The sequence below is a fragment of the Drosophila serrata genome, unplaced genomic scaffold, assembly GCF_035046125.1.
Source record: "Drosophila serrata isolate PLE 108 unplaced genomic scaffold, ASM3504612v1 contig_362, whole genome shotgun sequence".
Lineage (NCBI taxonomy): Eukaryota > Metazoa > Arthropoda > Insecta > Diptera > Drosophilidae > Drosophila > Drosophila serrata.
Genome location: NW_028257260.1, coordinates 1,400,252 through 1,425,088, shown reverse-complemented (window position 1 = coordinate 1,425,088; position 24,837 = coordinate 1,400,252). Strand labels below are relative to the sequence as shown.

Sequence of the window (24,837 nt, the reverse complement as noted above, 5' to 3'; positions counted from 1 at the left end):
ATTAATAAATTAAAAAATAAATTTCAGCCATATTTATAAGAGTTGGCTTATATTTATAGAGATATTAAACTATTTATTCGTTTTCCCCGATATTTTCTGAAGTGTTGCCGCCAGCCAGGGAAATTCATCGTTTTGGTCCCGCACATCCGTTGGTCACACTGTGTGTGACATTGAGTTGACATTTTGCTTTAGTTTTAATTATAATTACAATTTATCCGCCAAGTAAGTGACCCCGAAAAAGCCACAGAGTTCCGCACGGTGCAGCTGTGCGCGCCACTCCAACGACAAGGCCCTTGGAGAATGAGCGGCTGCAGCGGATTCTAGGGACACTTCTAGAGTGTGGTGAATAGGTGATCCGACGAGCAGTGCGATTGGGGATATTGGGGGGCAACGCCAAAGCTGAAGCCACCACCTCCTCCTCCATCTACCCCTGCACCACCGAAGAGCCACCACAACAAACGATCCGATCCGACATTATGTAAGTGAGCGTGCCGCCGCGCTGCGCCGTTTGGAGTAAACAAGAGGCACAACAAGCTCTAGAAGCTTTTGAATACCCTTGGCGACCTATTGTTTCTAATGGCAGCCTTGTACATTTTGCAGACAAACTGACGGGGAAAGGAGCTACTTCCACAGCCGTCATGCGTTCACGGAGCAATTCGGGCGTCCGCCTGGACTACTACCAGCGTATCGTTCACCGGTTGATTTTGGCCCACCAGGAGCCCGTCACCGGCCTCTTTCCCGCCTCCAATGTAAACTCGCACGCCTGGATTCGTGACAATGTCTACTGCATCCTGGCCGTCTGGGGTCTCTCGATGGCCTACAAGAAGATTGCCGATCAGGACGAGGATCGTGCAAAGTGTTACGAGCTTGAACAGAGCTGTGTGAAGCTGATGCGTGGCCTTCTGATGGCCATGATGAACCAAAAGGACAAGGTGGAGAAGTTCAAGATGACGCAAAGTCCCTATGATTCCCTCCATGCCAAGTATTCGAGCAAGAACGGCCTGCCCGTTGTGGGGGACAATGAGTGGGGTCATCTGCAAATCGATGCTGTGTCGCTGTATCTACTTATCCTGGCCCAGATGACGGCCTCTGGGTTACAGATTGTCTTCTCCTTGGATGAGGTATCCTTCATCCAGAATCTAGTGTTTTACATTGAGTCGGCGTACTCCATTCCGGATTATGGTATCTGGGAGCGTGGCGACAAGACCAACCATGGTGCGTATTCCTTGAAAACAACTAAAAAAATAGAAAAATAATTTAATTTGTGTATTCCAGGTGAACCGGAGCTGAATGCCAGCTCCATCGGTATGGCCAAGGCTGCTCTGGAGGCCATGAACGAGCTGGATCTGTTCGGAGCTCGCGGCGGCCCGGCCAGTGTCATTCATGTCCTGGCCGACGAGGCGCACAAATGCCAGGCGGTGCTTCAGTCAATGCTACCGCGTGAATCCAACAGCAAGGAATTGGATTCTGGCTTGCTCTGCGTCATTGGCTTCCCAGCGTTTGCCGTGGACGATGCCCAGCTTATACACAACACGAAGGATGCCATCCTGTCCCGATTGCAGGGCAAATATGGCTGCAAGAGGTTCCTACGCGACGGATACCGCACCCCAAAGGAGGATCCATCGCGGCTCTACTACGAACGCTGGGAGCTGCGCATGTTCGAGAACATTGAATGCGAATGGCCGCTGTTCTACTGCTACCTGATTCTGTTCCATGCCTTCCAGAGTGACAAGCGCTCGGTGCAGGAGTATGCCGATCGTCTGGAGAAGATAATGGTGCGCTCGGAGGATGGCATACTGCTCGTACCCGAAAGCTATGCTGTGCCGCAAGATCTGGTTGGATTCGAGTACCAGAAGCCGGGCTCACAGGCCCGTGAAGTGGTTGGCCGCTGTCCATTCCTTTGGGGACAGTCACTCTTCATTCTCGGCCGGCTGCTGCAAGAGGTGAGTATTAATTTCTATTGTAATTTCTTTAATTATTTATAATTTCAAAAATATACAGGGTTTCCTGGCCGTTGGCGAGTTGGATCCGCTCAATCGGCGTCTGGGTGCGCAAAAGAAACCCGACGTTGTCGTCCAGGTGGTGATCATAGCCGAGGATAATGAGATTCGGGACAAGCTGGCCGAGCACGATCTGCATGTCCAGACAATAGCCGAGGTGGCACCCATTGAGGTGCAGCCAGCCCGCGTTCTAAGCCATTTGTACACATACCTCGGACGCAACCGGAAGCTGGGATTAAGTGGCAGGAAATCGCGCGACGTGGGCATTCTTAGTACCAGTAAGCTGTACTCTCTAAAGGATCGCATATTTGCGTTTACGCCTCAGGTGAGTGGTTGCATTCCGTCTTCCGAATCCTGGCCACCTCTAATCCCTTAAAAATCCCCCTAAAAATAATCCCTGGACTTTTCCTAGTTCTGTTTATTACACTTCTATCGAATTTTATTGACTGGAATGCAAACTGACGAAATGGAAAGCTAAACTTGAAATTAAATTAAAGGAAAAGCTTTGGAATTAATCAATATACTAACAATAATTGAAATAAATTCATTTTGAACAATATCGGCTTAACAAATGTAGTATATATGACAAAAAACATCAATCGGTATAGGTTTTTGATGATTTTTTCGATATTTAAAAGATCAATTTCTTGAAATCAGTGTTTGTAAATTGAAAACTTTAACAACTTCATCGGTTTGCATCCCCAGAAACTTTTATCGAATTGACTTATGATTTATATTACGTTTATATCACGCCGTTTATCAGTTTGCCGACCTGTCGCGCTTCTATATTGCCTCCGATAACGAACTCATGATCGACATCCTCAAGGGCGAGATCAATTTCCTCAAGTCCGCTTGGGATCTACTGGGTCGTCCACTGGTCACCCTCGTGCTGAAGCGCATCCATCTAGGTCGGTCCACCGAGAGGGAGAGTTAGAGAGAAAGAGACCCCCCTAAAGTCCCCTACTCTTCACTCCATAAGCCTCTGTTTTTTTTTTTCTTTGTGTATTTAAATTGTTCATTTACCGCCCCTTATTTTATTGTCTGTGTGGGTTCTTCTTTCTGTGTTGATTTTGATTTGATTAATTTGCAAGGGTTTGCTTTTTTTTTTGGTATTGGTCATGTTTTTTTATTATCAATTAATTGACACTCGCACACAAGACACAAACAAAAACGCACACATTTGCACCAATCACTTTAATTTTTAGAACTCTCGTTTGGCAATTTATTGAATTGGTTGCTCAATGTTCAATGAAATGGTTTCGGGTTTTCTAATAATATTCGAATTTAACTTTTATAACTAGGTATAGGTTTCCCTTGACCTCTTTGGTTTGGTGTTCTCAATGTAAAGTTAATATTAACTAAAGGTTAAAAGATAAAAGAGGTTGTGGAGAGCAATAAACTCGGTTAAACAGTTTGGCTCCGATAAATATTAACTAGACTATGAGAAACCATATTAGACTGTCAGTTAATAGTTAGTAATGTTAATCGAAGGTAAAAAGTCAAAAGAAATGTAATTTATTCTGTCTCCCTACTTCCTATTGAGAAAAAACCTTTTAACAAATAGTTTTAATACTTTCTTCTTAATGCTAATCGGACGTTTAACTTTGATCTCATGAACATTGAGCAATAAACTTTCTAAATTTCCCGAGAACTCCTTAGTTCCCTTAGATTTTAGTTACCTTTTGGTTGTGGACCCACTTACACACTTTCTACACTATAAACTAGAAAGATATTCTAACGCACACTGTACTCTGCTTTATATTACATTATTTTTATTATATACATATAAAAATCCCTTCATAATTTTATTTTAATGTAGTTTTAGTTACTATATATTCTGCATTTCTCAACGCTCTGCTCTGGACCTTTAATAGCCTTAGAAATCCCCATTTCAAAGTCCTCAAACTCCCAACAAATTGGCCAGTGAAATAAATGTTTAGACAATTGAAATCAAAACAAAGAAAAATCAAAAATCTATCTCTTCTTTATTTTATTCAAAAATCCAAATCATATATATATATATATATATATATATATATATATATATATTGCAACCAACACGAAACGAAAACAAACAACAAATTCAACAACAAATTCAACAACAAAAATCAACAACAACAACAAAACTACAACAACACATACTACACACAGCATATCGACTATGAAGAATATTATACAACACGCGATCCCGATTTGCTTGCCAGCAATTTTACCACAAATTTAGCATTCTTGACCAACAATTGGCGTCACATGTTGGGCAGGCCGACAATCACACTAATGGCAACCCACTATATGCTAGGTAACTACCCCAAAAAACCCCCCAAATCAAAGCGAACAATTGAGTTCAATTTCTGCATCCTCAAAATCCCTTTTTCCCCGCACACTCCGCACACCCAAGCCAACTCCTGATTTTTATTTTGTGAGACCACGGCACACTCTATATAATTACTATATATATTTATATATGCGAATTACTCAACACACACACACACATCGAAGCCAAGAAATCAGTATGATATGCAATTGCAATCTATAATCCTGTGGCCTGTGATCCCTTTTCCTGCGCTTGTGTTTGCTTAATTAATGGCCATCGCCTGCTCTCCTTCGCTCTCTTCTATTTTCCCCTGTTTCTTCAGTTTAGATATATATAAACCTATATTATGACCTAAGGTATATATCCTGTTTTTCTAAAGGAAACTAAAGTGTTAATTAAGAAACTTTCTCAAGTATTACATGTATCCTCTTGGATCCCCACCACACAAATGGAGCAAATAACGATAGCCAATACATTTTGGAATAATAATATTAAAAATTCCTCATTAAGGATATAACAAAGTTCAAAATGTTGCCTCAAACTGTTTGGTTTTGGATCTGCAAAGATAACTGTCACTTAAAGCTGAATTTTTAAAGCTTTACATTTTTAAAAAATTAAAATTTTTAAAGTGAAAACTCACCACAATAATTATACATTCCAAATTCAAAATTTTTATATTCTACTTCTACTTTAATTTTATGTATAAATTTCCCAAAAAGGGTATAAAATTAAAAGGTATTGAAAGAGCTAATTATATGTATTTGAAAACCAGTAACTAAACACTGGGTTGATCTTAATTATAAACCTTCTATGTTGCTAATTGCTGTGATTAAAACCAATGAAATACTTGCTAATCCTTGTCACTGTGGCTAATTAATTTCCTAAGCTTTGCTTGCAACTAAAAAATTAAGAGCAAAACTAGATAATTGCCGAGTTGGTGATGGTTACTCTGTGTGCTGTGTAATTAAATGCATAAATCGCATATATTTCTATTACTTGATTATTATTTGTGACTAACTAAACCGTAGATATTAAGAGACGCTGTTCCTAATCCCATCAATACTCCAGCATCATCTCCAAATCATTTGTACCTATCATTAATCGAAGCTTGAGTTGAGAAGAGTTTGTATAAGCTAACAAGATTTATTCGGATGCTGCCACAGATCAGGACAAGATACCGCTGGCCATGATCCAGACAATGAGGAAACTCAAGTCGGGCTACATCAATGGCACACGTGTGATGCTGGGCAGCCTGAAAGACTTCCTCAATACCTCCGCCATCACGGACCTGAGCTTCTTGGGCAGCACAGAGGATGGCTATCCGGATCGCCTGCATCCCGATGTGCAGACCTATCTGGATGAGCATCTGCTCAGGTCGTTTAGCAATCGCAGCACCATGAATCTGCGGGGCGGACAACTGCGTCCCAGGACCCTAAGGCGACGCATGTCCTGCAAGGGAGCAATCAAGAAGACGCGCTCCATCAATGTGGATTGTGAGTATCAAGTGCATTATCTTTATTGAATTGTAATTAATTTCGTAATCTTATTTGGCAGCTGATAACCTGGGCATGGAGGGACCCTCTCCACTCACCGAACGCCGCCTGTCCTCGATTGTTCCACCTCCCTGGCTGCAGCCAAATAAGCAGAGTCATGTCAGTGTTTTTGCCACAACACCGGAGGAGGGACCCAGTTCGCCAAGGCAGCTGGGCCATGAGCTATCCGTCCGGGAGAACATATATCCCGTAGATCCGCATAACAGTACAAGATCGGCGATCGACAGGCGCAGCGAGTTTGTTCGCCAGCAAGAGAGTTAGTTTTATCTACATATAGAACAATATTTATACTTCAGTTTTAATAGCAATGTACAAGTTTTTGATAAGCTTTTTACTTTGATTTCAACAAGTAATTTTTAAAATTTAATTTTGTATTTATAATTATGTATATATTATTACCTGGAACATCTTGTAGAAGTCTGTAAAGTTGTATACAATTTATCATAACCTTGTAAGCAAATCAGAAACTTGTATGATTTTGTTTTGAAATTCCTCTTTTGTTTGTTGTTAACTTTTGTTAATTTTAATTTTATGCTCTTATTTTCTTTTCCATTTCATTTCCATTATTATTATTGTCATGTACTCGTATTTGGCAATGCGATCCTTGATTAGTAACAGTGCCAAAAATTCTCATCCAACGCCATCGTGCCGACACAAACTTTGCGGACACAGAGGTCGAGGAGCTGATTGCAATGCTACGCGAAACGGAGAATCTCGAGGAGCAGGGCGACATCCTGCAGTACCTGGTGGATACCCAGGGTCTGGACTTTAATACGGGTGAGAAATATGTTTTAAGATTAACCCAAAGAATCGAAACTATTTCCCTAGGTTTATGTGTAGGTATAAGGAAGGCTTGCAGCGTTTAAAATGCTTTCCTAGTTAGGCGTTTTGTTTTGCAAAGTTTGGTTTTGATAGCACTTTTGGGAGGAACTAAATATACGGGTGGAAAAAAAGCATACACCTGAACACGCACACACACAGCTACACTTTATAAACAAAAACATACGCACATGCATACACGCAGAAACACGCTCCACACAACGATTATACATTGGGGTTAACTATTAACCGGGGATTATTTATACCATTTGGGTTTATATACATTCTGTCACATTGGGTTAACACTAGACAAGAGTTGAAATATTAATTGGTTAACTTGAATGGTTAAGAGAATGATTAAAATAATAGTATAACAGTTAAGTGCTGTATTTTCCATAGGTTTATTTTAATGGTATTATGCTTGGGGTTAAATTATGTATGGTTTTTATTTATTATCCTTGATTTTCTAATTTTTAAAATGAGACATGGGTTTAACACTTAACCAGGTATTGCATTTCAATAAGTTTTTAAATGTATCAATCTATGTATAACAGTTAAATGTAGAGTTCTTTTTTAGCCTTGAATTCGTATATTTTTTAAGTAAATTTAGGAACCAGGTGCTATAGTTAATTGTTATATCAAGGGTTTTTTTTAGTTTAATACCAAGTTAACCAAAATTAAATGGAAATCTAGAATTGAAATCTGTGTATAACAGTTTAGGAAAGTTTCAAATAATAAGCAAATGAAAGAATGTCTTAATGACCAGTCAATGTCCTTAACAAAACCAGAATCCACCATTATTCAACCATCTATTTTACATCATCTCTCGTTCTTACATTCCGTTGTTGTTGCCCCCCACCATGTCTTCTTGTCGTCCGTCCTGGTTCCGTACATCGTGTGTGTTCCGTGCTCCAAATTGTCAGCTGGACTGGGATTCAAGAATAAGTCCGATGATAGCGCCAATGCTAACAATGCAGCTGCCGGTAAGTGTGTCGTCGATCCTGTGTCCCTATGTCGATAACTGTTGTTGTTTGGAGCTCCTGCGGAACGTTCCTGAATCCTTTTTTCCCCGTTATCCAACCTCTCCCCCATTTTCCTTAACCCTCCTCTTCTCGTGTGAACTCTCCAACTTTTTCCTATATTGATTGGCCAACCATTGGAGTACTCCTTATTGTCGCCCATAACAATTTCCTGCCATCTATGGTTATCATTTCCTATTGTTATTGATGTATACATTACTGATTCATTTGTGATTGACCTGTGACCCTTTCTGACATTCTGCATCCTTGCTTTTGCTTTAAGCTTTATTATGATTTCACATTACTTGTTTATTTAAATTTGAAAATATATAGAAGCCAGATATTATTGCTTTAAATTAGCATTATTAACTGCATATCTATTAATAAAAATATATTTTTTGGCACTAGCTTGATTTAATCCTTAAACATTTTATTTTACTTCTTCCGCTCCTAATCTTACATGCAAAACACACACACACAACCACAAAACACACATAAACACATCCTGTATGGCATGTCCTGTGCGCTTGCTCTTCATTAAAACATTAATCCAAAACAAAATTTAAAAAAATACAACGCAAACTCCGATTCTTCCAAAAATTAAAAACAAAAAACCAAATCCTAACCCAACTAACCCGCAATAAAAACCAAACAAAAATAAGAGCTCGACCAAGCGTTTATGGATGAAGTGGTGCTGGAACTGGCGGCTGGTGGTGGTGGTGGTGCTGCTAGTGGTTCAGGTGCAGGTGCTTCTTGTGCTCCTGGTGCTGATGATCAGCAGGCCAAGCACAAGCCGGCGATTACTCTGCCCACGGTGATCATCGATGCTGCTACAATTCCAGCTGCGCTTAGCTCCGAACCGGATAATGCCAACACTAGCCACACCAGCGGCAGCAGCAGCAGCAACAGCGGCAGCAACCACCACAACAGCAGCAACATCAACAGCCACAATCCACCAATTGAAAATAACAACGATTCTTCCCAATCCGAAGGCATGCTGGAGGAGGGACGTGTGGTCACTGTGCGGGATCTGCTCAAGGGACTGTACGAGAAGGCCTGCCAGCAGAAGCTCTGGGGATTGGTCCGGCATACGGCCGGTATGCTGGGCAAGCGTGTAGAGGATCTGGCCAAGGCGGTAACGGATCTATTGGTGCGTCAGAAGCAGGTGACCGTCGGCATGCCGCCCAATAATGAGCACACCATTACGGCACCGCTACCGGAAGTTGAACTGCGACAGCTAATCCATGATGTAAGTAATGATATTAAAAGGTAATATTAAATATTAATTGGTAATCCCTTTCTGTCCAGGCCTATGGCGACGATGAGAGTACAGCTATGCTGACGCAGGAGCTAATGGTCTATCTGGCCATGTTTATTCGCACGGAGCCGCAGCTGTTCCACGAAATGCTGCGCCTGCGCGTGGGCCTTATCATTCAGGTAATGGCCAAGGAGCTGTCGCGCACACTCAATTGCGATGGCGAGGCGGCGTCGGAGCATTTACTTAACCTCTCGCCATTCGAGATGAAGAATCTCCTGTACCACATACTCAGCGGGAAGGAGTTTGCTGTCAGCAGCGGTATGTGAATACCCTTTAGTTAAAGAGTAATCTCTCATTTCTATATATTCCAGTGGCTCGTGGCAATCTATCCATTGTTAGCTGCAAGAGCAGCCGCGTCAGCAAGAAGAGTCAAATCGGTTTGGGTGACCCGGAGGGTGAGGATGCCCTTATAGCCACCATTGACGACAGGCAGGGACAGTGGCTGCGTCGCCGTCGCCTGGATGGTGCCCTGAATCGTGTGCCCCGTGATTTCTACTCCCGCGTCTGGACGGTTTTGGAGAAATGCCAAGGACTGGCCATCGAGGGACGTGTCCTGCAGCAGAGTCTCACCCAGGAGATGACACCGGGTGAACTGAAGTTTGCCCTGGAAGTGGAGACAGCACTCAACCAAATACCCCAGCCCGAGTACAGGCAATTGGTGGTCGAGGCCCTTATGGTGTTGACCCTCGTTACCGAGCATAATATGGTGCCCACACTCGGTGGTATTATCTATGTGGAGCATCTAGTGCACAAGGCCAATCAATTGTTCCTCGAGGATCAGCGAAAGGTGCAGGGCGATGCCACCCTATGTTGTGCCAAGATTAAGGACGGCAAGGAGCAGCAGCAGGCGGCCTCTGGAATGCTACTTTGCGGCGGAGCCGCTTACATCTGTCAGCACTTGTACGATAGGTGAGAAAGCTCTGAAATATAGTTATTACATTTAATTTATGTAACATTTCTTGCAGTGCTCCCAGCGGCAGCTATGGAACCATGACATACATGTCCCGAGCAGTGGCCCTCGTCCTGGACTGTGTGCCCAAGCACGGTGAAATGGAGTGTGCCATTTCCTAAAGCGGATGAGCTGTATCCACTTAAAAAAAAGAAACAATGCCAATCTCTTTTGCAACTTTGGAAACACGTCCGTTCTCGATCGCTCACCGTTACTCTCTCTCTTTCGTTACCGTGCGCTTTATTGTTATTCTCTCTCTCCCTCTCATTCTCTCTGACCCCCCTCCGCCGCCTGTATATACATATATATATATATATATATATATATTATGTTCCAAATCACATTTGGTTAGTGTGTGTTTTGTTTTTTTTTTTTTTTTACGTATTATCCATTCGAACCTCGAACCCTAACCGAATTAGTAAGTCAACGCGCGCAGCGACGACAACACTTTTGATTGTTTTAACTTTTATATATTAATTATAAAAGCTACTATTTTATATTATAACGTTTGGACTGTGAAGTTGAACGAACGCGCAGCAATATTTACAATAAAAATGTGTTTGCAATGTTTGTCGAGTGATTTTACTGGGTTGCAAGAGTATAAAATAGAGCATTTTTGCTAAAGTTAACCAAATATCAAGAAAAACTATTAATATATAGTACTATATTTCAGTTTTCATTCATTATTTGATTAATTTAAACTAAAATTTTTGCTATTTTATGGTATTCTTAGTTGAACATTTTAGACAAACTTAAAAGATCAACTTGAGATTCACCGCCCCAAAATAAGAACAAATTTGTTGTAGTTTTGTTAAGCATAAATATATTACGATTTATTTTTATTTTCTTTTTTTTTTGTTGTAGTTTGTTTTTGTTTGCCCCTTTTTTTAATGGTCTTTGATTCACTTGGATGTTCGCATATCAAAATGTTTACAAAGATTGTATTCATTTACAAGTTGCTTGCTTTTGTTGAGGTGTGTGTTTTAGACATTTTTGAAATGTTTTCTTTGATCGCTCTTTCCCCCCATCGAATCTGTGTCCCTGCGGGTACAAAAAAAAGCTTAGCTTGCGCAACATCATCAGTTTTGTTTAACAATCATAGAGATACAGGGAATTTTACACGAAAGAGACAAGTTTTGCGAGAAAGCCTATGCGATGCTGGTTGTTGTTGTGTAATATAAATGCTAATGTGTGTTGTGGTTGAGGGTGTGTGTGTTAATAGTGTGTAAAACAGAACGTCGTGTAAGATTAGGCGATGATGTTAAACGAGAGTTTGTAATTAAAAAAAAAAGGAAATAGGATCCTAGAACAAGAATACTTAAGCCGCTTAGCAATAGCCCCTGTCGGGCACACGTCGGCGTGGAGCGCACTTAATAATATTGTCCACGCGCAGGATCATTTCGGCAGCCTCAGAGGCGGACATCAGCACCTGACGCTTGACGGCAAACGACTCGGTGATGCCCAGTTCACGGACATCGGCCACCTTTCCCAGCTCCATGTCCAGACCCAGTTGATGCTTGCCCTGGGCGTGGCCGGCGCGCAGCTCAGAGATCAGCTGGGCGGAATCGTAGCCGGCATTGTCGGCAATGGCCGTGGGCAGAGATAGCAATGCACCTGGTTATGGAAAACAACATTATAAACTCTTGTTAACGTGTAAACTTTCAATTTAAACTCACGTGCAAAGGCCTCGATGGCAATAGCCTCCTTGCCGGGCGTCTCGGCCGCCTTCTTCAGCACTGCGGTGGCCATCAGAGCCTCCGAGCAGCCGCCGCCGTAAATAATGCGAGACTCCTTAACGGTGGCCGCCAGCACGCAGAGCGCGTCATGCAGCGAGCGATCAGCCTCATCCAGAATCTGTTGGGTGGCGCCGCGAATCACAATGGTGCAGGCCTCGCCCAGCTTGACGCCGCTGAAGCGCAGCAGCGTATCCTCGCCAATCATCACCTGCTCGATGACATCACACTCGCCCAGCTTGACCATCGAGGGGTTCTCGAAGGTGGAGACAATCTCACCGCCGGTGCAGTAGGCCAGACGCTCGATGCCATCGAAATCGGCATGCTCGATGGACATGACCTTGGCATCGGCAAACAGCTGCTCCGGATAGTTGTAAATCAACTGGCGGTTGATGAACACATTGCAATCATGCTTCAGGATCTTGGCCACCTTTTCCTTCATCTTCTCCTTCTCGGCCATCTCCAAATCGGCAATCTTGGCCAGCGAGTCAACCTTGATGCTGCTACCAAAGACCTTGATCTTATCTGTGTCCATGGGAGTATTGGCAATCAGGATTTTGGCCTTTTCAATCTGCACGAAGATAGAGCAATACACAATTAAGGCAATTATACTAAATATTTAACTAATAAACTCAGAACTTTAACATCTTTATCCTTGATCCTCCAATGATGATGAGTCTGTGCATCAAACTCGTCAAAATGGCTGTGATATGAAGTCAAATTCAACATAGCTCACAGTCATTTTGACGCGTTGATGGACAGCCAAGCGTAGGTGACGGAGAGAAGTTTGGGCACAAATTAGAGTAGTATCAGAGTAGAACTTACGCGCTGTGGCTGGTGCACGCCGGGCTTCTTGTCCAGCAGGAAGCCCTCGTCGAGGAAGGAGTCTCCCAGAGTGCCGCCCGACTTCTTAATGATCTGTATGGACTTCAGTTCACCCGATCCCTTCAGACGCAGCACAGCATCCACTGCCAGGTTGGCAAAGAAGTCCTTGTGCTGATGCAGGATCTTTGAGGAGAGCGTGGTGCGGGCAATGTTCAGTAGATCGTTCTTGAACTTCTCGTTGCTGGCCGAGTTGTCCTGAGCGGCAGCAGTGAGCGCCTCCAGGGCCACTTGAGTGGCCTGACGCCAACCAGCCACGATGATCTGTGGATGCAGCTTCTGCTCAACCAATTTCTCGGCTTCGCGCAGCAGCTCCGAGGCCAAAACGGTGACTGAAGTGGTGCCATCGCCCACCTCTTCGTCCTGGACACGCGACATATCCACCAGAATCTTGGCAGCCGGATTGTCAACGCCCACGGCACGCAGGATGGTGGCGCCATCATTGGTCACCTCCACCTGGCCAGCATTGCGTCCGTTGGCAACCAGGATCTTGTCCATGCCCTTGGGACCCAGAGTGCTCTTCACCAGATCGCCGATGGCAATGGCGCCAATGAACGAGGACAAGCGGGCCATTTCAGCCTTCTCCTCCTGCGCCTCATTCTTGAGAACGCGGACGGGATTCAAGGACATCTCCTGCAAGCAAATTGATTTGGGAATTTGTATTATTAATCGGACTAATGTTGGAATATTTAAAAAAATCTTTTTTTTAGATGTACAAAAAAACACTAACAATTCATGTTAAAAAAAAGCTAATCACTTTTTGTTAATTAAAAGATTTAAGTGACACTTTTCTTTGTCTAGAAGATATAGAAGCCATCTGCCTGCATCTAGATAGATATAGTAGTAGTAGTATTTCTTTTTTTTTTGCGTGCACTCATATCGCCTCTACCTAACCCCCAAATATCGTAGCAAGAGAGCGGCGGCGGCGGCAGCGACGAGTGATTCATCCAATGGCCACTAAAACAGCGTGGATTGCACATCTGGAATGTTCTTTTTGATATATTGTCTCGATCTCTTCCCTAAGGGTGCTTACAACAAAGGAGCAACCGGAGATCCCGTGGCCAGAAAGAGAACCTTCTGGAATCACGTGCAAGGCGTGCTGCTTTTTGAGACTCCGGGAAGCGAAGCGAGATCTGGGCGGCAGCAAATGGCCGCAGCACACACCCGGCAAATGAAAACGGCGAAATGCCTGTAATTATCAATGAAAAGCCGCCGAATTCACTCTACGCTGCTCACCCACACCGTAAACCACCGGAAAAGTGCACTTTTTTAATTTAAATTTACCATTTTCAGTTCGTAATTAGTCGGTCTTTGATCACAGAGTTCAAACAAAATCAAAATTTAATCGACAAAGAAAAAATGGTGGAGTAGTGCTGGCACAACTACGGGTCACTATCGATACTGTCGACCATCGATTCTTTCACCATCGATGTTTACTTCATTAGAGCAGTATATTGCTATCGGTATCTAGTATATTTTATGTAGATCTATCGATTTTTGCGGCTAATGCATTGCAATGCAATCTCTTATTAATGCGGCAGTATCATACTAGTATAAGTGTAAAAATTCATAAATTTAAAAAATACTGAAACCTTTTTGGATGAAAAACATCGATGTCTCCATATATCGATGTTTTTGCGCGTCAAATTCGGGGCTGTCTATCGATATATTTCATTTCTTGCTAGTGTAGTATCGATATTTGTAACAGCGCTAAAGTCTGTTTGGCAACGCCATTTATTTTGGTATTTTCTGAAACAGTACTCACGACTACTCGTGAATTTAGATTTTCTCTCGCTCTCTCTCACTGCTGACTCTAAAAACAGTAATCGATAGTCGCAACCACTTTCGATGTTTGCTAGAGATGGAAGAACAATAATGAATCGATGTTGTAATCGATCTTTGTCCATCTCTAGTTTCCAGCACGAATAGCAACAATTGCAAGCAAAAATATAAAGTTTTCGGCGCATTTAAAAATATTGTGGAATAGAGCCGCTGCTAGAGTTTGGGACAGTTATCCAGCGAGCCGCAGTTAACGGGAAAAGCGAGAGCAATTGAGACGCGACAAGTGCATTGGCCAATATAATCGCTTGCGGAGTCACCTGCGTGCCGTGTGCCAGTGTGTGTGTGTGCCTGTGCGTGAGTGCGTGCGTCGAGTGCTGCGCGTGTATTAGTGCTTTGTTCTGCGAGCGTTTCGGAAATGGCAAAGAAAACCTACGATTTGCTCTTTAAACTGTTGCTGATCGGTGACTCGGGCGTAGGCAAGACCTGCATATTGTTCCGCTTCTCCGATGACGCCTTCACATCCACGTTTATCTCGACCATAGGTAAGTGGGACCTCTTCACGCATATTGCTTCACACCCATACATGTGCCGTTCGTCGGAGTTGTGTCAGCTGCTGCTGCAGCGATGCCGACGCCGACGCGAATGGCGGCAGCGGCAGCGGCAATGACGACCCGGAGCAAGGATATGTGCGTGTGTGTGTGTGTGCAATAGGGCGTGGCACTGCCTTATCGATGGATCGCCCACGCATACTCGAGCACTGTGCCCATGTCCCTGTTGGGTGTATGCGTGTGTCGATCGCCTTTGGACTGTCATTGTTTTTGTTGCTGCTACGGCAGAGCTACAAACATACATACTTACATGCATAGATAACGCACGAACACCGTTACGTGCAAACAGTTGTCATTTTCATCCGGATTCCAAGTTCCGAATTCCGGATGATTCACACTGCTCCAATTCCGGCAGTGTAATCGGTAACACACACACACACACACCCTTGAACTTGTGACGTCATTGCTAGGTGCCTCTGTTATTATTTGTTATTATAAAACTCTTGGAAATCTCGTATATCTCACATCTCGCAGGCATAGATTTCAAAATCAAAACAGTGGAGCTGCGGGGCAAGAAGATCAAGCTTCAAATATGGGACACCGCCGGCCAGGAGCGTTTCCACACGATAACCACATCCTATTACCGCGGTGCGATGGGCATAATGCTCGTCTATGACATAACGAACGAAAAGAGCTTCGAGAATATAGTCAAATGGCTGCGAAATATAGACGAGGTGCGTATGCAATATCTGTTTGACCAGATCTTTTCCTTTAATTAACCTATTTTTGTGTAACTCACTTGCAGCATGCCAACGAGGATGTGGAAAAGATGATATTGGGCAACAAGTGCGACATGACGGACAAGCGGGTGGTGAACAAGGAGCGCGGCGAAGCGGTGAGCATCTGATTAGGCGGCGTCACTTTTGATTAGCATCTAGGAACACCACAGATCAGGGATCAGCCTGTCTATTATTGGTGTCTGTTGGTGAAACATGACTTGGTTACCTTATCAAAATGTTTGCTTTTCGCTCACCAAAAGTTACCTTGGGTGAATCATGCTGTATTAGGTAGAATTCATGTGATTAAGCAAGTAAATTAAGACATTGTTTAAGGAAAACATGTTTTATAGTTAGAGAACAAGTTGAAGTATTAGGAATTTGGCATATAGAAGTACTACAAAACGAGTGAAGGCTGCCTTTAGCTACATAACTTAAACTATTTTATGCTCATTTTACAATCTAAATAATTTTGTACTCCATTTTACGTTAAACAGTCAAGTATTTACTGAGTTCTCCCTTAAAAAGAAATGTTAAAACCAAAATCAATATAATAATCACATAATTAGGGTCACAAAAGCAGAACATAGTCTTCAACCTATTCTTAACTTTGCTTTTCTTGCAGTAAAGCACAAAGTTTAGATCAGTTTAACTATGTTTAAGCATTTTCTTTAAGAACAACCATAGAGATTTTAATTCATATTTCAAACACATGACAATAACAAACACTTTTGAGGTGTTTGCTGGCTTAACGTCGAATTGTTTAGAACGAGTTGTCGAGGCCGTTGACCGTTAATAAACTCAATGCGACACATTGCAGTAATAATAATATTTCAGAGAGAAGAATTAAAAATGTAAAGTCAATTAGTGCATTTATTCAAGTGTCTAGATAGTTACCAGGAAGATTGACAGTAAGAGTAGAACCCAATATTTACCCTATAATATGTAGCTTTCAATCTGTTAATTACTTGTTGGAGAGTACAAGCAGTCTATTTATAGAAAATATTCGAATTGAGATACATTTTACATGCCAAGTGCAAAGTTTAACCAAGAACCAAGTGGTTTTTTAATTACTAGAACCTTTGTACGCTCTATGATTGCCTTCCAATGGCAGTTAGTTGTGCTTTTGATCAATTTGTTTACACAATTTATAGCACTTTCCGTTTTGCTCTTTCTCTATTTATTTCTCGGCATAAATTGTAGATCGCCCGTGAACATGGCATTCGGTTTATGGAAACATCCGCCAAATCGAACATAAACATCGAGCGGGCATTCTGCGAACTCGCCGAGGCAATTCTGGACAAGACGTCGGGTCGCGAGTCGGCCGAAAATCCGGAACGTGTGATCATCGACCGCCGGAACAATGAGAAGGCGCCGGGATACAGCAAGTGCTGTGCGTAAAACGTCGTTAATGGCGCAAACGGAGCGTGGCTTGGCCCGGGCGTGCGCTTAGCTGTGCGGAGGAGGAAAGGCGATGGCGGGGCAGAGCGAAGCGGATTTGGATTTGGATTTGGAATTGAAAAATGGAAATGGAAATGTGTGGGATTAGATCAAAGGGAATCGGTTTCTGAAACTGCCCCAAAAAAGGGAAACGAAGCAATACACCACAGCCAGGCACACATCAGCACTCGCACGGAGGGAACTACTTACTTACTACGAGGATAGCAGAAGCAGCAGCAGCAGCAGCAGCAATTATGCAGATGGAACAAGCAACAGAAACAACCTACCTAAAGTTTAACGACAGTTATTGTAATAACGAACATTTGGACGCCACTTTACAAACAGCCGCCGCCCCCAGCATGGGGTGGGTCATTCGGATAGGATACGTTAGTTAGCGCACACGGATCGGGATCGGGAGGAGCAACAGAATCGCATTTTGAGTTAGCTAACGTGAACCGAAGATCGATTCCAGAGGCTACCTAGGATTCGGGAACCAAAACGAAAACGAAGATCGAAGAAAAACGCAGACACAGACACAAGCAACTTTTGTAACGTAACTTTTGATATATATACATATATAGTAGATAGTCCTACGATTCCTGTACTCAAGCCGTACTCTTTGTTCGTTCGCGCACGCACTCCCCAACCGCCATCCACATAGGTCTTTGTTTTTGTTTGTTTGTTTTGTTTTGTTTTGCATTGTGTTGCGGCCTAGATATACATACCATATTATTCATCGGATAGTATATATAGTACATAATCCCAGCTAGCTAGCCACCGCTTGTTTTTTCCGATCCTCTCTCAGCCAGCGGAGAATGGGGGGGAGCCAGGGAATTAGTAGTATTTAGTAGTAGGCGCTGGACACTCTGCAGCCACTCATCCAGCCCAGTCAAAGTTGGAGCTGTTCCGAAATTGTTTTTTTTTGATTATTGCCTATATATATATATATTTAAATATATATAATTATACATATATATCGATTTATTGTACGATATATATATATATATATACTGCATTGTTTTTATGTGCATCCATGTCCGTACTCACATGATATCAAGCCGATGTGTCGCCGCCTCCTCCTCCTCCACCTGTCTCCTTGTAATTTTATTCTACATTTTTTTGTCGTGTAATACCTTATTATTTGTAATTGTATATGGATTTAGTGTAGTTGTCCACACCAAATGATTTACCGATTAAAATATATAAAGAACAACCTAAACCATGTCATATGTAAACGAATGCCTATTTCTTTTTTGGGTACATTGGGTGTTACTTGAACACTGTTAAGCATTTAAACAATTAAATTGTGAAGTATTTAAAGCAATCTAACTTTGTTTAATGAGCCAAGATCCTTATAAAAGGATCCTCGGACCCAAAATCCTAATTCTAGTCAAAGATAAACAAAACCCTTTTGGAATGTATAAATTTAACAATTTAATTGGAGAATCTTGGGTATACAAAAATACAAAAAATACATACATACATACATCCTGCGTCAGATAAACAATATACAAAAATCATTGCCGTATGTACATTTAATGTACTACTTGGCGGCAGTCCGGTGAACACATTTTCCTGCTATCCAGGTGGAGATAACCCGCAGTTCGTCGTCCAATATAATAAAGTCCGCATCTGAACCAAAGTCCAAAGTACCCTTTTGCTTCTCAATCTTCAGGCATTTGGCAGGATGCAAGGTGGCCGCCTCAATGGCATAAACAATAGAACAATCTTTGGGAAGAAAAGAACAAAATCGATAATGAAACCATGCTAGGAGCATTAGAAATGATTTAACTTACCAGTGGCCTTTTTAAAGATCCGCACGCACTCATCCATGGGTGCAATGCTGCCGCACAGTGTTTCTGTGCCTGCTATAAATGCCTTTCCCTGCTTCACCTCCAGCGGCAGCTGTCCTATGTGATGAACACCCTCCTCCAGGCCCAAAGCCGAGATGGCATCCGTCACTAGGATCAAACCCTGCGGATGTGTGCGATAGGCAATCCTCAGAGCAGCCGGATGCGTGTGCACGCCATCCGAGATAATGCCAAAGTACACGGTCCTGCCCTGGGGCACAGCATCCGAGGCGAGTAGCCCCACCAAGCCAGGATCTCGATGATGGAATGGTAACATGGCGTTGAACAAATGCGTGATTAGAGTGGCGCCCTGCTGCACAGCCTGCTCTCCATCGCTGAGCGAGGCCATCGAGTGGCCAAGGGACACAGTGATGCCTCGATCCACCAGCTGACCTATAACCTGCTGATCCGTGACCTTCTCGGGGGCTAGGGTTAAAATCTTGATGCGATCCAGGGAGCCATAGGTGCTCTCTAGAGTGCTCAGTCCCTGTGACTGTTGGGGAGATAGAAATAGATTAATATTACATATAAGGGAGTATATAGAACTCCAAACTAGAGTGTCACCTTATCTATTGTCCGTATGCAGCTCTCCGGATGAGCACCCTTCTTCTGTGGATTGATAAACGGTCCCTCGGCATGGATGCCCAATATACCAGCGCCATTTGGCACTGCTTTCGGTATCCGAGGCAATATGGTGTGATAACTCTGGCTGGGCGAGGTCACCAGCGTGGGACAGAATGAGGTGACGCCACTCTTGACCAGACCGCAGGCCACCTTCTCAACGCCCTCCTCGATGGTCTCAGTGTCATAGGAGAAGTCCACGCCATAGCCGCCTGTAAAAGGGATAAGAATGGTAAGGATTTATAATGTAAATGATCTTTTAAGTTAAGGTTTTTTGCAAGTTTCCTCAATTTCTATTTATTTATTGTCTTGTCTACACTCTATTTTGGCCAGTGACCTCAAGGTAATTGGTTTAATTAAGTTTTTTCTATTTTTAAACAACGATGGCCTCAAATTCTGAGTGGTTAATAAACAAAATAAAGTGGCTACTAGTTTATTAAGTTTGTGTTAAATTCAATAACTGTACAGTCAAAGAAAATTAATAAGAAATTTATAAATAAACAAGAGTTAAATAGATATTTTATATTAATAAACTTAATGCCTCAATTTTAGTCAAAAGCTTGTTACGCATTGAAGGAATCATTTCCGACCCTATAAATCATATATATTATTGATCAGCATCAACAGCCGAGTCGATCTAGTCATCTCAGGCAGAAAAAAATTGGTTACCAATTTTTTCAAAATTTTACAAGGGGTTAGATCGTTAAATTAAAAAAAAAATTTGATAAAAATTGAAATTTTTATAAATTTTAAACTGAGTATGCAGAATTGTTAACCTTATGAAAACTAACATAGGAAAGCTTTCCGAATTAAAATTAGTGCGTTTTTGGCTTAGTATTGCGATTTATAAACTATAATTTGTGGAAGAAATTGCCATATAAAAATATTGATAAATATCGATTCAAAGAATGTGAACATTTTAGGCTTACTTATAATAAATGTCCGAATCGATTCTATAATACAATTGGAAACTGCAAGGGTATATAATCTTCCTAAGATTTTTTCTTCCTTGTTTAAAACAAGGTAAATAAATTAAATACAAATTAAATAAGAAAGAAACTGCGGAAATCTCTTTCAAAGTCCCTAAACTAATCAGGTTATGCGAATTTTTCCCCCGTTGAATCTCTATCTGCAATGGTGTCTCCTTTGTTCACTTATCTGTCTGGTGGTGGTCACCCGTGGCTAGGCCTCACTGTGCTTTACTGCTCCCATTCTGGTTGAGCTGCCGCTTGGGCAGTTAAAGCCGCGATAAGATTAACCCTCACCGCGATTACGAGTGCTCCATATGTGCGTTCCCTTGTCAAGGGGTAAACATGAACCCGAAACCGAGTCAGCAGCAGCAGCAGCAGCAGCAACGACCTTGGCGATTGATTGAACGCACCGAGGCGAAAGTGGAATTTAATGGGTCCAGATGTGGGTCGAAATAGGGATTGCAAAGTGAAATTGAGCACACTCACCATTAATCTGGAGGTCAATGTAGCCGGGGGCAATGATGGCATTTTTGCAGTCCACACGACGATGGGCCGTGGCCTGCTCATCGAAGAATATGGGCTCTGGATTTACGATCCGTCCATCACGCACCCAAAGATCGTCGCGGATGAGCCGGTGGCCGCGCACCAGGCGGCAATTGGTCAATTGCAGCAGGCGATGGCACTCCTTGGACTCCTCCCCATCCAAGCACATCCTCCGGTCGGCCATTCGGTGGGATGTGGTACGGTCTGGTCGCTGGCTCGCAAATAAATAAACGTAAATAAATAAAATGTAAACGAAACGAAACGAAACCAAAACGAACAAAGTGCAATCAGCTGGCAGTGTTGGAAAATCGATTACCGATTATCGTTAGTAAGTGACAAAGCAGGCTGCTTAGTAGTGCATGTATTCGATTACCTTCTATCAATATCGAGCGGTATGAATAATTTGAATTTAAATTCAAATTTTTAATAACCTTAAGTCCTTTTATTATCAACTCAATTCCCTGTGCACTCGCGATGGCCTTTATGGTCCAACAGTGGAGGTCCGCGTCTCGCTTCGTCTCCTTGAATGGCATCTCGTGGACGGACGCTGCATAAAATGGCCATATTTACTCAACAAGCCGAGGGAGAGCCGGCCGAAAATGCAAATGCAAATGATAATGACGGCACGGCACCCAAACAACAGCTACAATCAGCTTCAGGTGAGTCTGTGCACTCGCAAAAAAGGGGGGTACATTTGATGCTTATGCATATATTTGGGGTTTTACAACTAATTTTAGTTACAGGGTGAAATGGAGGTTTACTTGAAGGTTGTTTATAATTTGTTTCTAAGTTTATATATATATACTTATACAAATATTCTTTTTTCTTATTGAGTAATTTATTTATTTCGATTTATTTAAAAACTTTTAGTTGAAAAATCGATACAGTTTCGATATATCAATATTTTCTGGTATTTCTTGTTCTGAATTCACGTTTATCAAACTATAGGAAGTGTCTTTTTATCATATATTTATTTATTATTTTAAGTATTTTAAATAATTTGGGTAACAAATGGACAGCGACTCGCCTGTTAAAGCTGATAAAGAAGAAATGGGAGATGCCTTAAAGAAAATATGATTCGTGATAAGCATTTTGCTTTACATATAACAGTGTACGTCGATTTTTTTTACGAGTGTCCTGCTCCTGATCCTGTCGTGCTTTCGCCGTAGGCCTGCTCCTCTGCTTCCCCAGCTAATCCACAATGGCCAACATTTTAAATACAAATTGCAGCGATGTTGCTGCTGTTGCTGTTGCTGTTGCTGCTGCTGCTGCTGTTGCTGTTGCACCTCTCGCCCCGTCCAAATGACTTGCAATTTTTGCACACACCCGTGACAACACACTCGCCACACACACACACAGAAACCACACGGAGCTGGAACTGCACTCGAGGTGGGTTTGGGGTTCGTTCTTTTTAGTCTATTGGCAACTGATTAGCATTTAAATTAAAATGTCGCAAAGTGGCCTTAACAAAATGTTCCACTCTTTGTGTGCCATGCCACCAGTGTGTCCCATCTAGTGTTTCCCCGTGCCCCTATGTGCCCCATGCATGGGATGCCATTGCAGCTTATTGTCTCTCCTGGTGTTACCTGTTTATGCCGAGATTGGCTCGGCTCCTTTGTGACATGCACATTAAATGGCACAGGACACGGTCAGAGGCCCAGGACCAAAAACAGGCAAAGGCACAGGCACAGTGAATGAAAGTAGCGATTTGTCATTATCATTGAGCTCATCTGGATTATCACCGGGGCAATGGGTTTGTCCATAATTATTATTTTTGTTTGGTATAATATTTATAAAGACGGTTTTATAATTTTAGCTTAGTATCCTTCTTTGTATACTTTGCTAAGTATGCGAACTAGTCTATAAGTTGGTGAGATTTCTTAAAGAAACTTTATAGAAAGTTAGTATATAATAGTATATAATAATAGTTTAGGTATATAATAGAGCCTATATATATCCAGAACCGGGAAATATATATAGAAAAATGTTATATCTCTTATTATAAGCTTTAATTTATTCAACATATTTTCATCTGCTTTGAGATATAGTCTTTAAAATAATAACACTACATAATTAATATATTTTTATCTACCTTGATTTATGACAATTTTTAATGCTTCAAGAATTTATAGTTTTTCCTTCAGTGTATACATATATATTTCAATTTACATATTTTGCGATTAAGATTTAAGATCTTAAGACTGGCTTTACAATGTCTTGATTAACAGATTCCGAATGCGTTCATCTTAATTATTTTTGTGGCACCTGAAAGAGCAAAACATTATTTCCAGGCTTAATTATGGCAATTAATTGTTTTTGACTGAATAATGTTAATTGATTTGTTTCCCTGCTCAAATGAATGACTGCACAAATATATAATATAACAATAATATACACATATCTATGTATATATAATGTAGGTAATAAAGTAATCAATATTTCTTGGCATCTACTCGCTGCAAATTCACGTATTAATTAGTGGCAAATATAATAATTTCCGCAACAATAAAGGTGAGATATGTTTGATTGGGAATTGTCTCATTTTGAGGCACTATTTTTGGTCTAAGGATATACAAAAATATGCCTGACGGAGAGTACTATAATCCTTTTAATGAATGCCGTAATTGCTTGAATTTGGGTTAAATATAAATTCTATAGATATTGCCACCGCAGGTGCAGGAGAGTAAACTCTCTGTCTCTGCATTTATTTTCCCCGAAAGCCGGATAAATGCATCAATGTTTTATTCTGGTTTGTTGTTGTTTCTGCTTCTCTTTTGTTTATTGTATTTTGGAATAATTCCGCAATATGGCACGTATTTCATGGGGAAACGCGAGAATATGGATACTGTCCTAGTTATTGGTTATTGGTATCTGCCTTGCATGTTCATATATAAATTCTTAATTTAGTTGCCAGTAGTAAATGTTTTTTTTATTCTTAAAAAAATAGGAACTTGGCCTCATGATTTTTGACCTTGTCATCCTGTTGCTCTCGGCTTAACATATAGGTGACCTTAATTGGATCGATTTCCTGTGATTCTGGCATCCCGAAAATTGATTCATCTCATTGGCATTGATCGAGTCCTTATGTCTCCCGGCTCCTGGCCATTTTTCATGGTCAGTAATTGTCCCTGGAGACGTTCTCTCCTGCTTTGTCCGATTGAGGCCGATGTCCTCGATGTCCTTATCTACCCTCTCTACCCAACGAAACCCAAAGGACCTTATGCATATATATGCGCTACTTATGTCACGGCCTGTGTGCCAGTGGCATCTATGCTCACGTATCAATAAGTGCTCGAGACGTGAACTGAATTTTTTATTAGAGTTTGTGTATGCACAATAGTGAATGTAGCCGTCGCAGGACTTCAGGACAGGACGCCAGGACATCGGGACAGGAGCAGGAGCGGAGCGGTACGTTCTCGGCGGGTGCGGCGTGTGTGCCAGGCTGCGAAATTGCCTGTGAAATATTTTCTCTATATACACACACATCAGGACGATAAGGATATGCACGGCAGCGGTCAAAGGAATAGCTTAAATGGTATGAATTTTTAAATATATTTAAAAAGATATATCCTATATATATTTATATATATATATAGAAAATAGCCTTGATTTGGTAACTATTTTTTTTTAGCTTTCATATTTGATTTATTTCATGATTCTGAGGCAATTTAATAATATTTATAAAGCTAACAATTGTAGATGGAGCTATAAACATCTTG

The 24,837-nt window shown here is 41.8% G+C and overlaps 4 protein-coding genes across 28 annotated transcripts; 2 read left to right on the top strand and 2 right to left on the bottom strand.

Annotated features, from left to right (window-relative positions):
- The first annotated feature begins 116 nt into the window (after nucleotides 1-116).
- Nucleotides 117-10,542, top strand: LOC110179069 (putative phosphorylase b kinase regulatory subunit alpha). Of its 25 annotated transcripts, none has more exons than XM_086839091.1 (13): nucleotides 117-478; nucleotides 601-1,215; nucleotides 1,276-1,943; nucleotides 2,002-2,325; nucleotides 4,152-4,299; nucleotides 5,478-5,807; nucleotides 5,869-6,123; nucleotides 6,540-6,644; nucleotides 7,610-7,669; nucleotides 8,698-8,954; nucleotides 9,014-9,281; nucleotides 9,335-9,932; nucleotides 9,989-10,542. In XM_086839091.1, exons 2-13 carry the CDS (start codon nucleotides 639-641, stop codon nucleotides 10,092-10,094), a joined length of 3,696 nt encoding a protein of 1,231 aa, XP_086695217.1. In that variant the 5' UTR covers nucleotides 117-478; nucleotides 601-638; the 3' UTR covers nucleotides 10,095-10,542. The 25 variants fall into 25 exon arrangements, with proteins under 25 accessions (XP_086695217.1, XP_086695212.1, XP_020802103.1 ...); XM_086839086.1 differs by having other exon boundaries at nucleotides 8,548-8,954; XM_020946444.2 differs by having other exon boundaries at nucleotides 6,486-6,644.
- A 226-nt stretch (nucleotides 10,543-10,768) lies between these two features.
- CCT2 (chaperonin containing TCP1 subunit 2) lies at nucleotides 10,769-14,006 on the bottom strand. The gene is made up of 4 exons (XM_020946510.2): nucleotides 13,872-14,006; nucleotides 12,531-13,220; nucleotides 11,649-12,276; nucleotides 10,769-11,586 (listed from the first exon to the last, which is right to left on the bottom strand). Exons 1-4 carry the CDS (start codon nucleotides 13,872-13,874, stop codon nucleotides 11,300-11,302), a joined length of 1,608 nt encoding a protein of 535 aa, XP_020802169.1. The 5' UTR covers nucleotides 13,875-14,006; the 3' UTR covers nucleotides 10,769-11,299.
- Nucleotides 14,007-14,437: 431 nt separating this feature from the next.
- On the top strand, nucleotides 14,438-18,368 carry Rab10 (RAS oncogene family member Rab10). Its single transcript, XM_020946512.2, has 4 exons — nucleotides 14,438-14,911; nucleotides 15,452-15,651; nucleotides 15,723-15,812; nucleotides 16,897-18,368. Exons 1-4 carry the CDS (start codon nucleotides 14,785-14,787, stop codon nucleotides 17,092-17,094), a joined length of 615 nt encoding a protein of 204 aa, XP_020802171.1. The 5' UTR covers nucleotides 14,438-14,784; the 3' UTR covers nucleotides 17,095-18,368.
- A 174-nt stretch (nucleotides 18,369-18,542) lies between these two features.
- Nucleotides 18,543-21,459, bottom strand: LOC110179101 (N-acetylglucosamine-6-phosphate deacetylase). Its single transcript, XM_020946489.2, has 5 exons — nucleotides 21,397-21,459; nucleotides 21,062-21,329; nucleotides 19,548-19,816; nucleotides 18,930-19,476; nucleotides 18,543-18,861 (listed from the first exon to the last, which is right to left on the bottom strand). The coding sequence occupies exons 2-5, from the start codon at nucleotides 21,300-21,302 to the stop codon at nucleotides 18,677-18,679; spliced, it is 1,242 nt and encodes a 413-aa protein (XP_020802148.2). The 5' UTR covers nucleotides 21,303-21,329; nucleotides 21,397-21,459; the 3' UTR covers nucleotides 18,543-18,676.
- Between the last annotated feature and the right edge of the window lie 3,378 nt (nucleotides 21,460-24,837).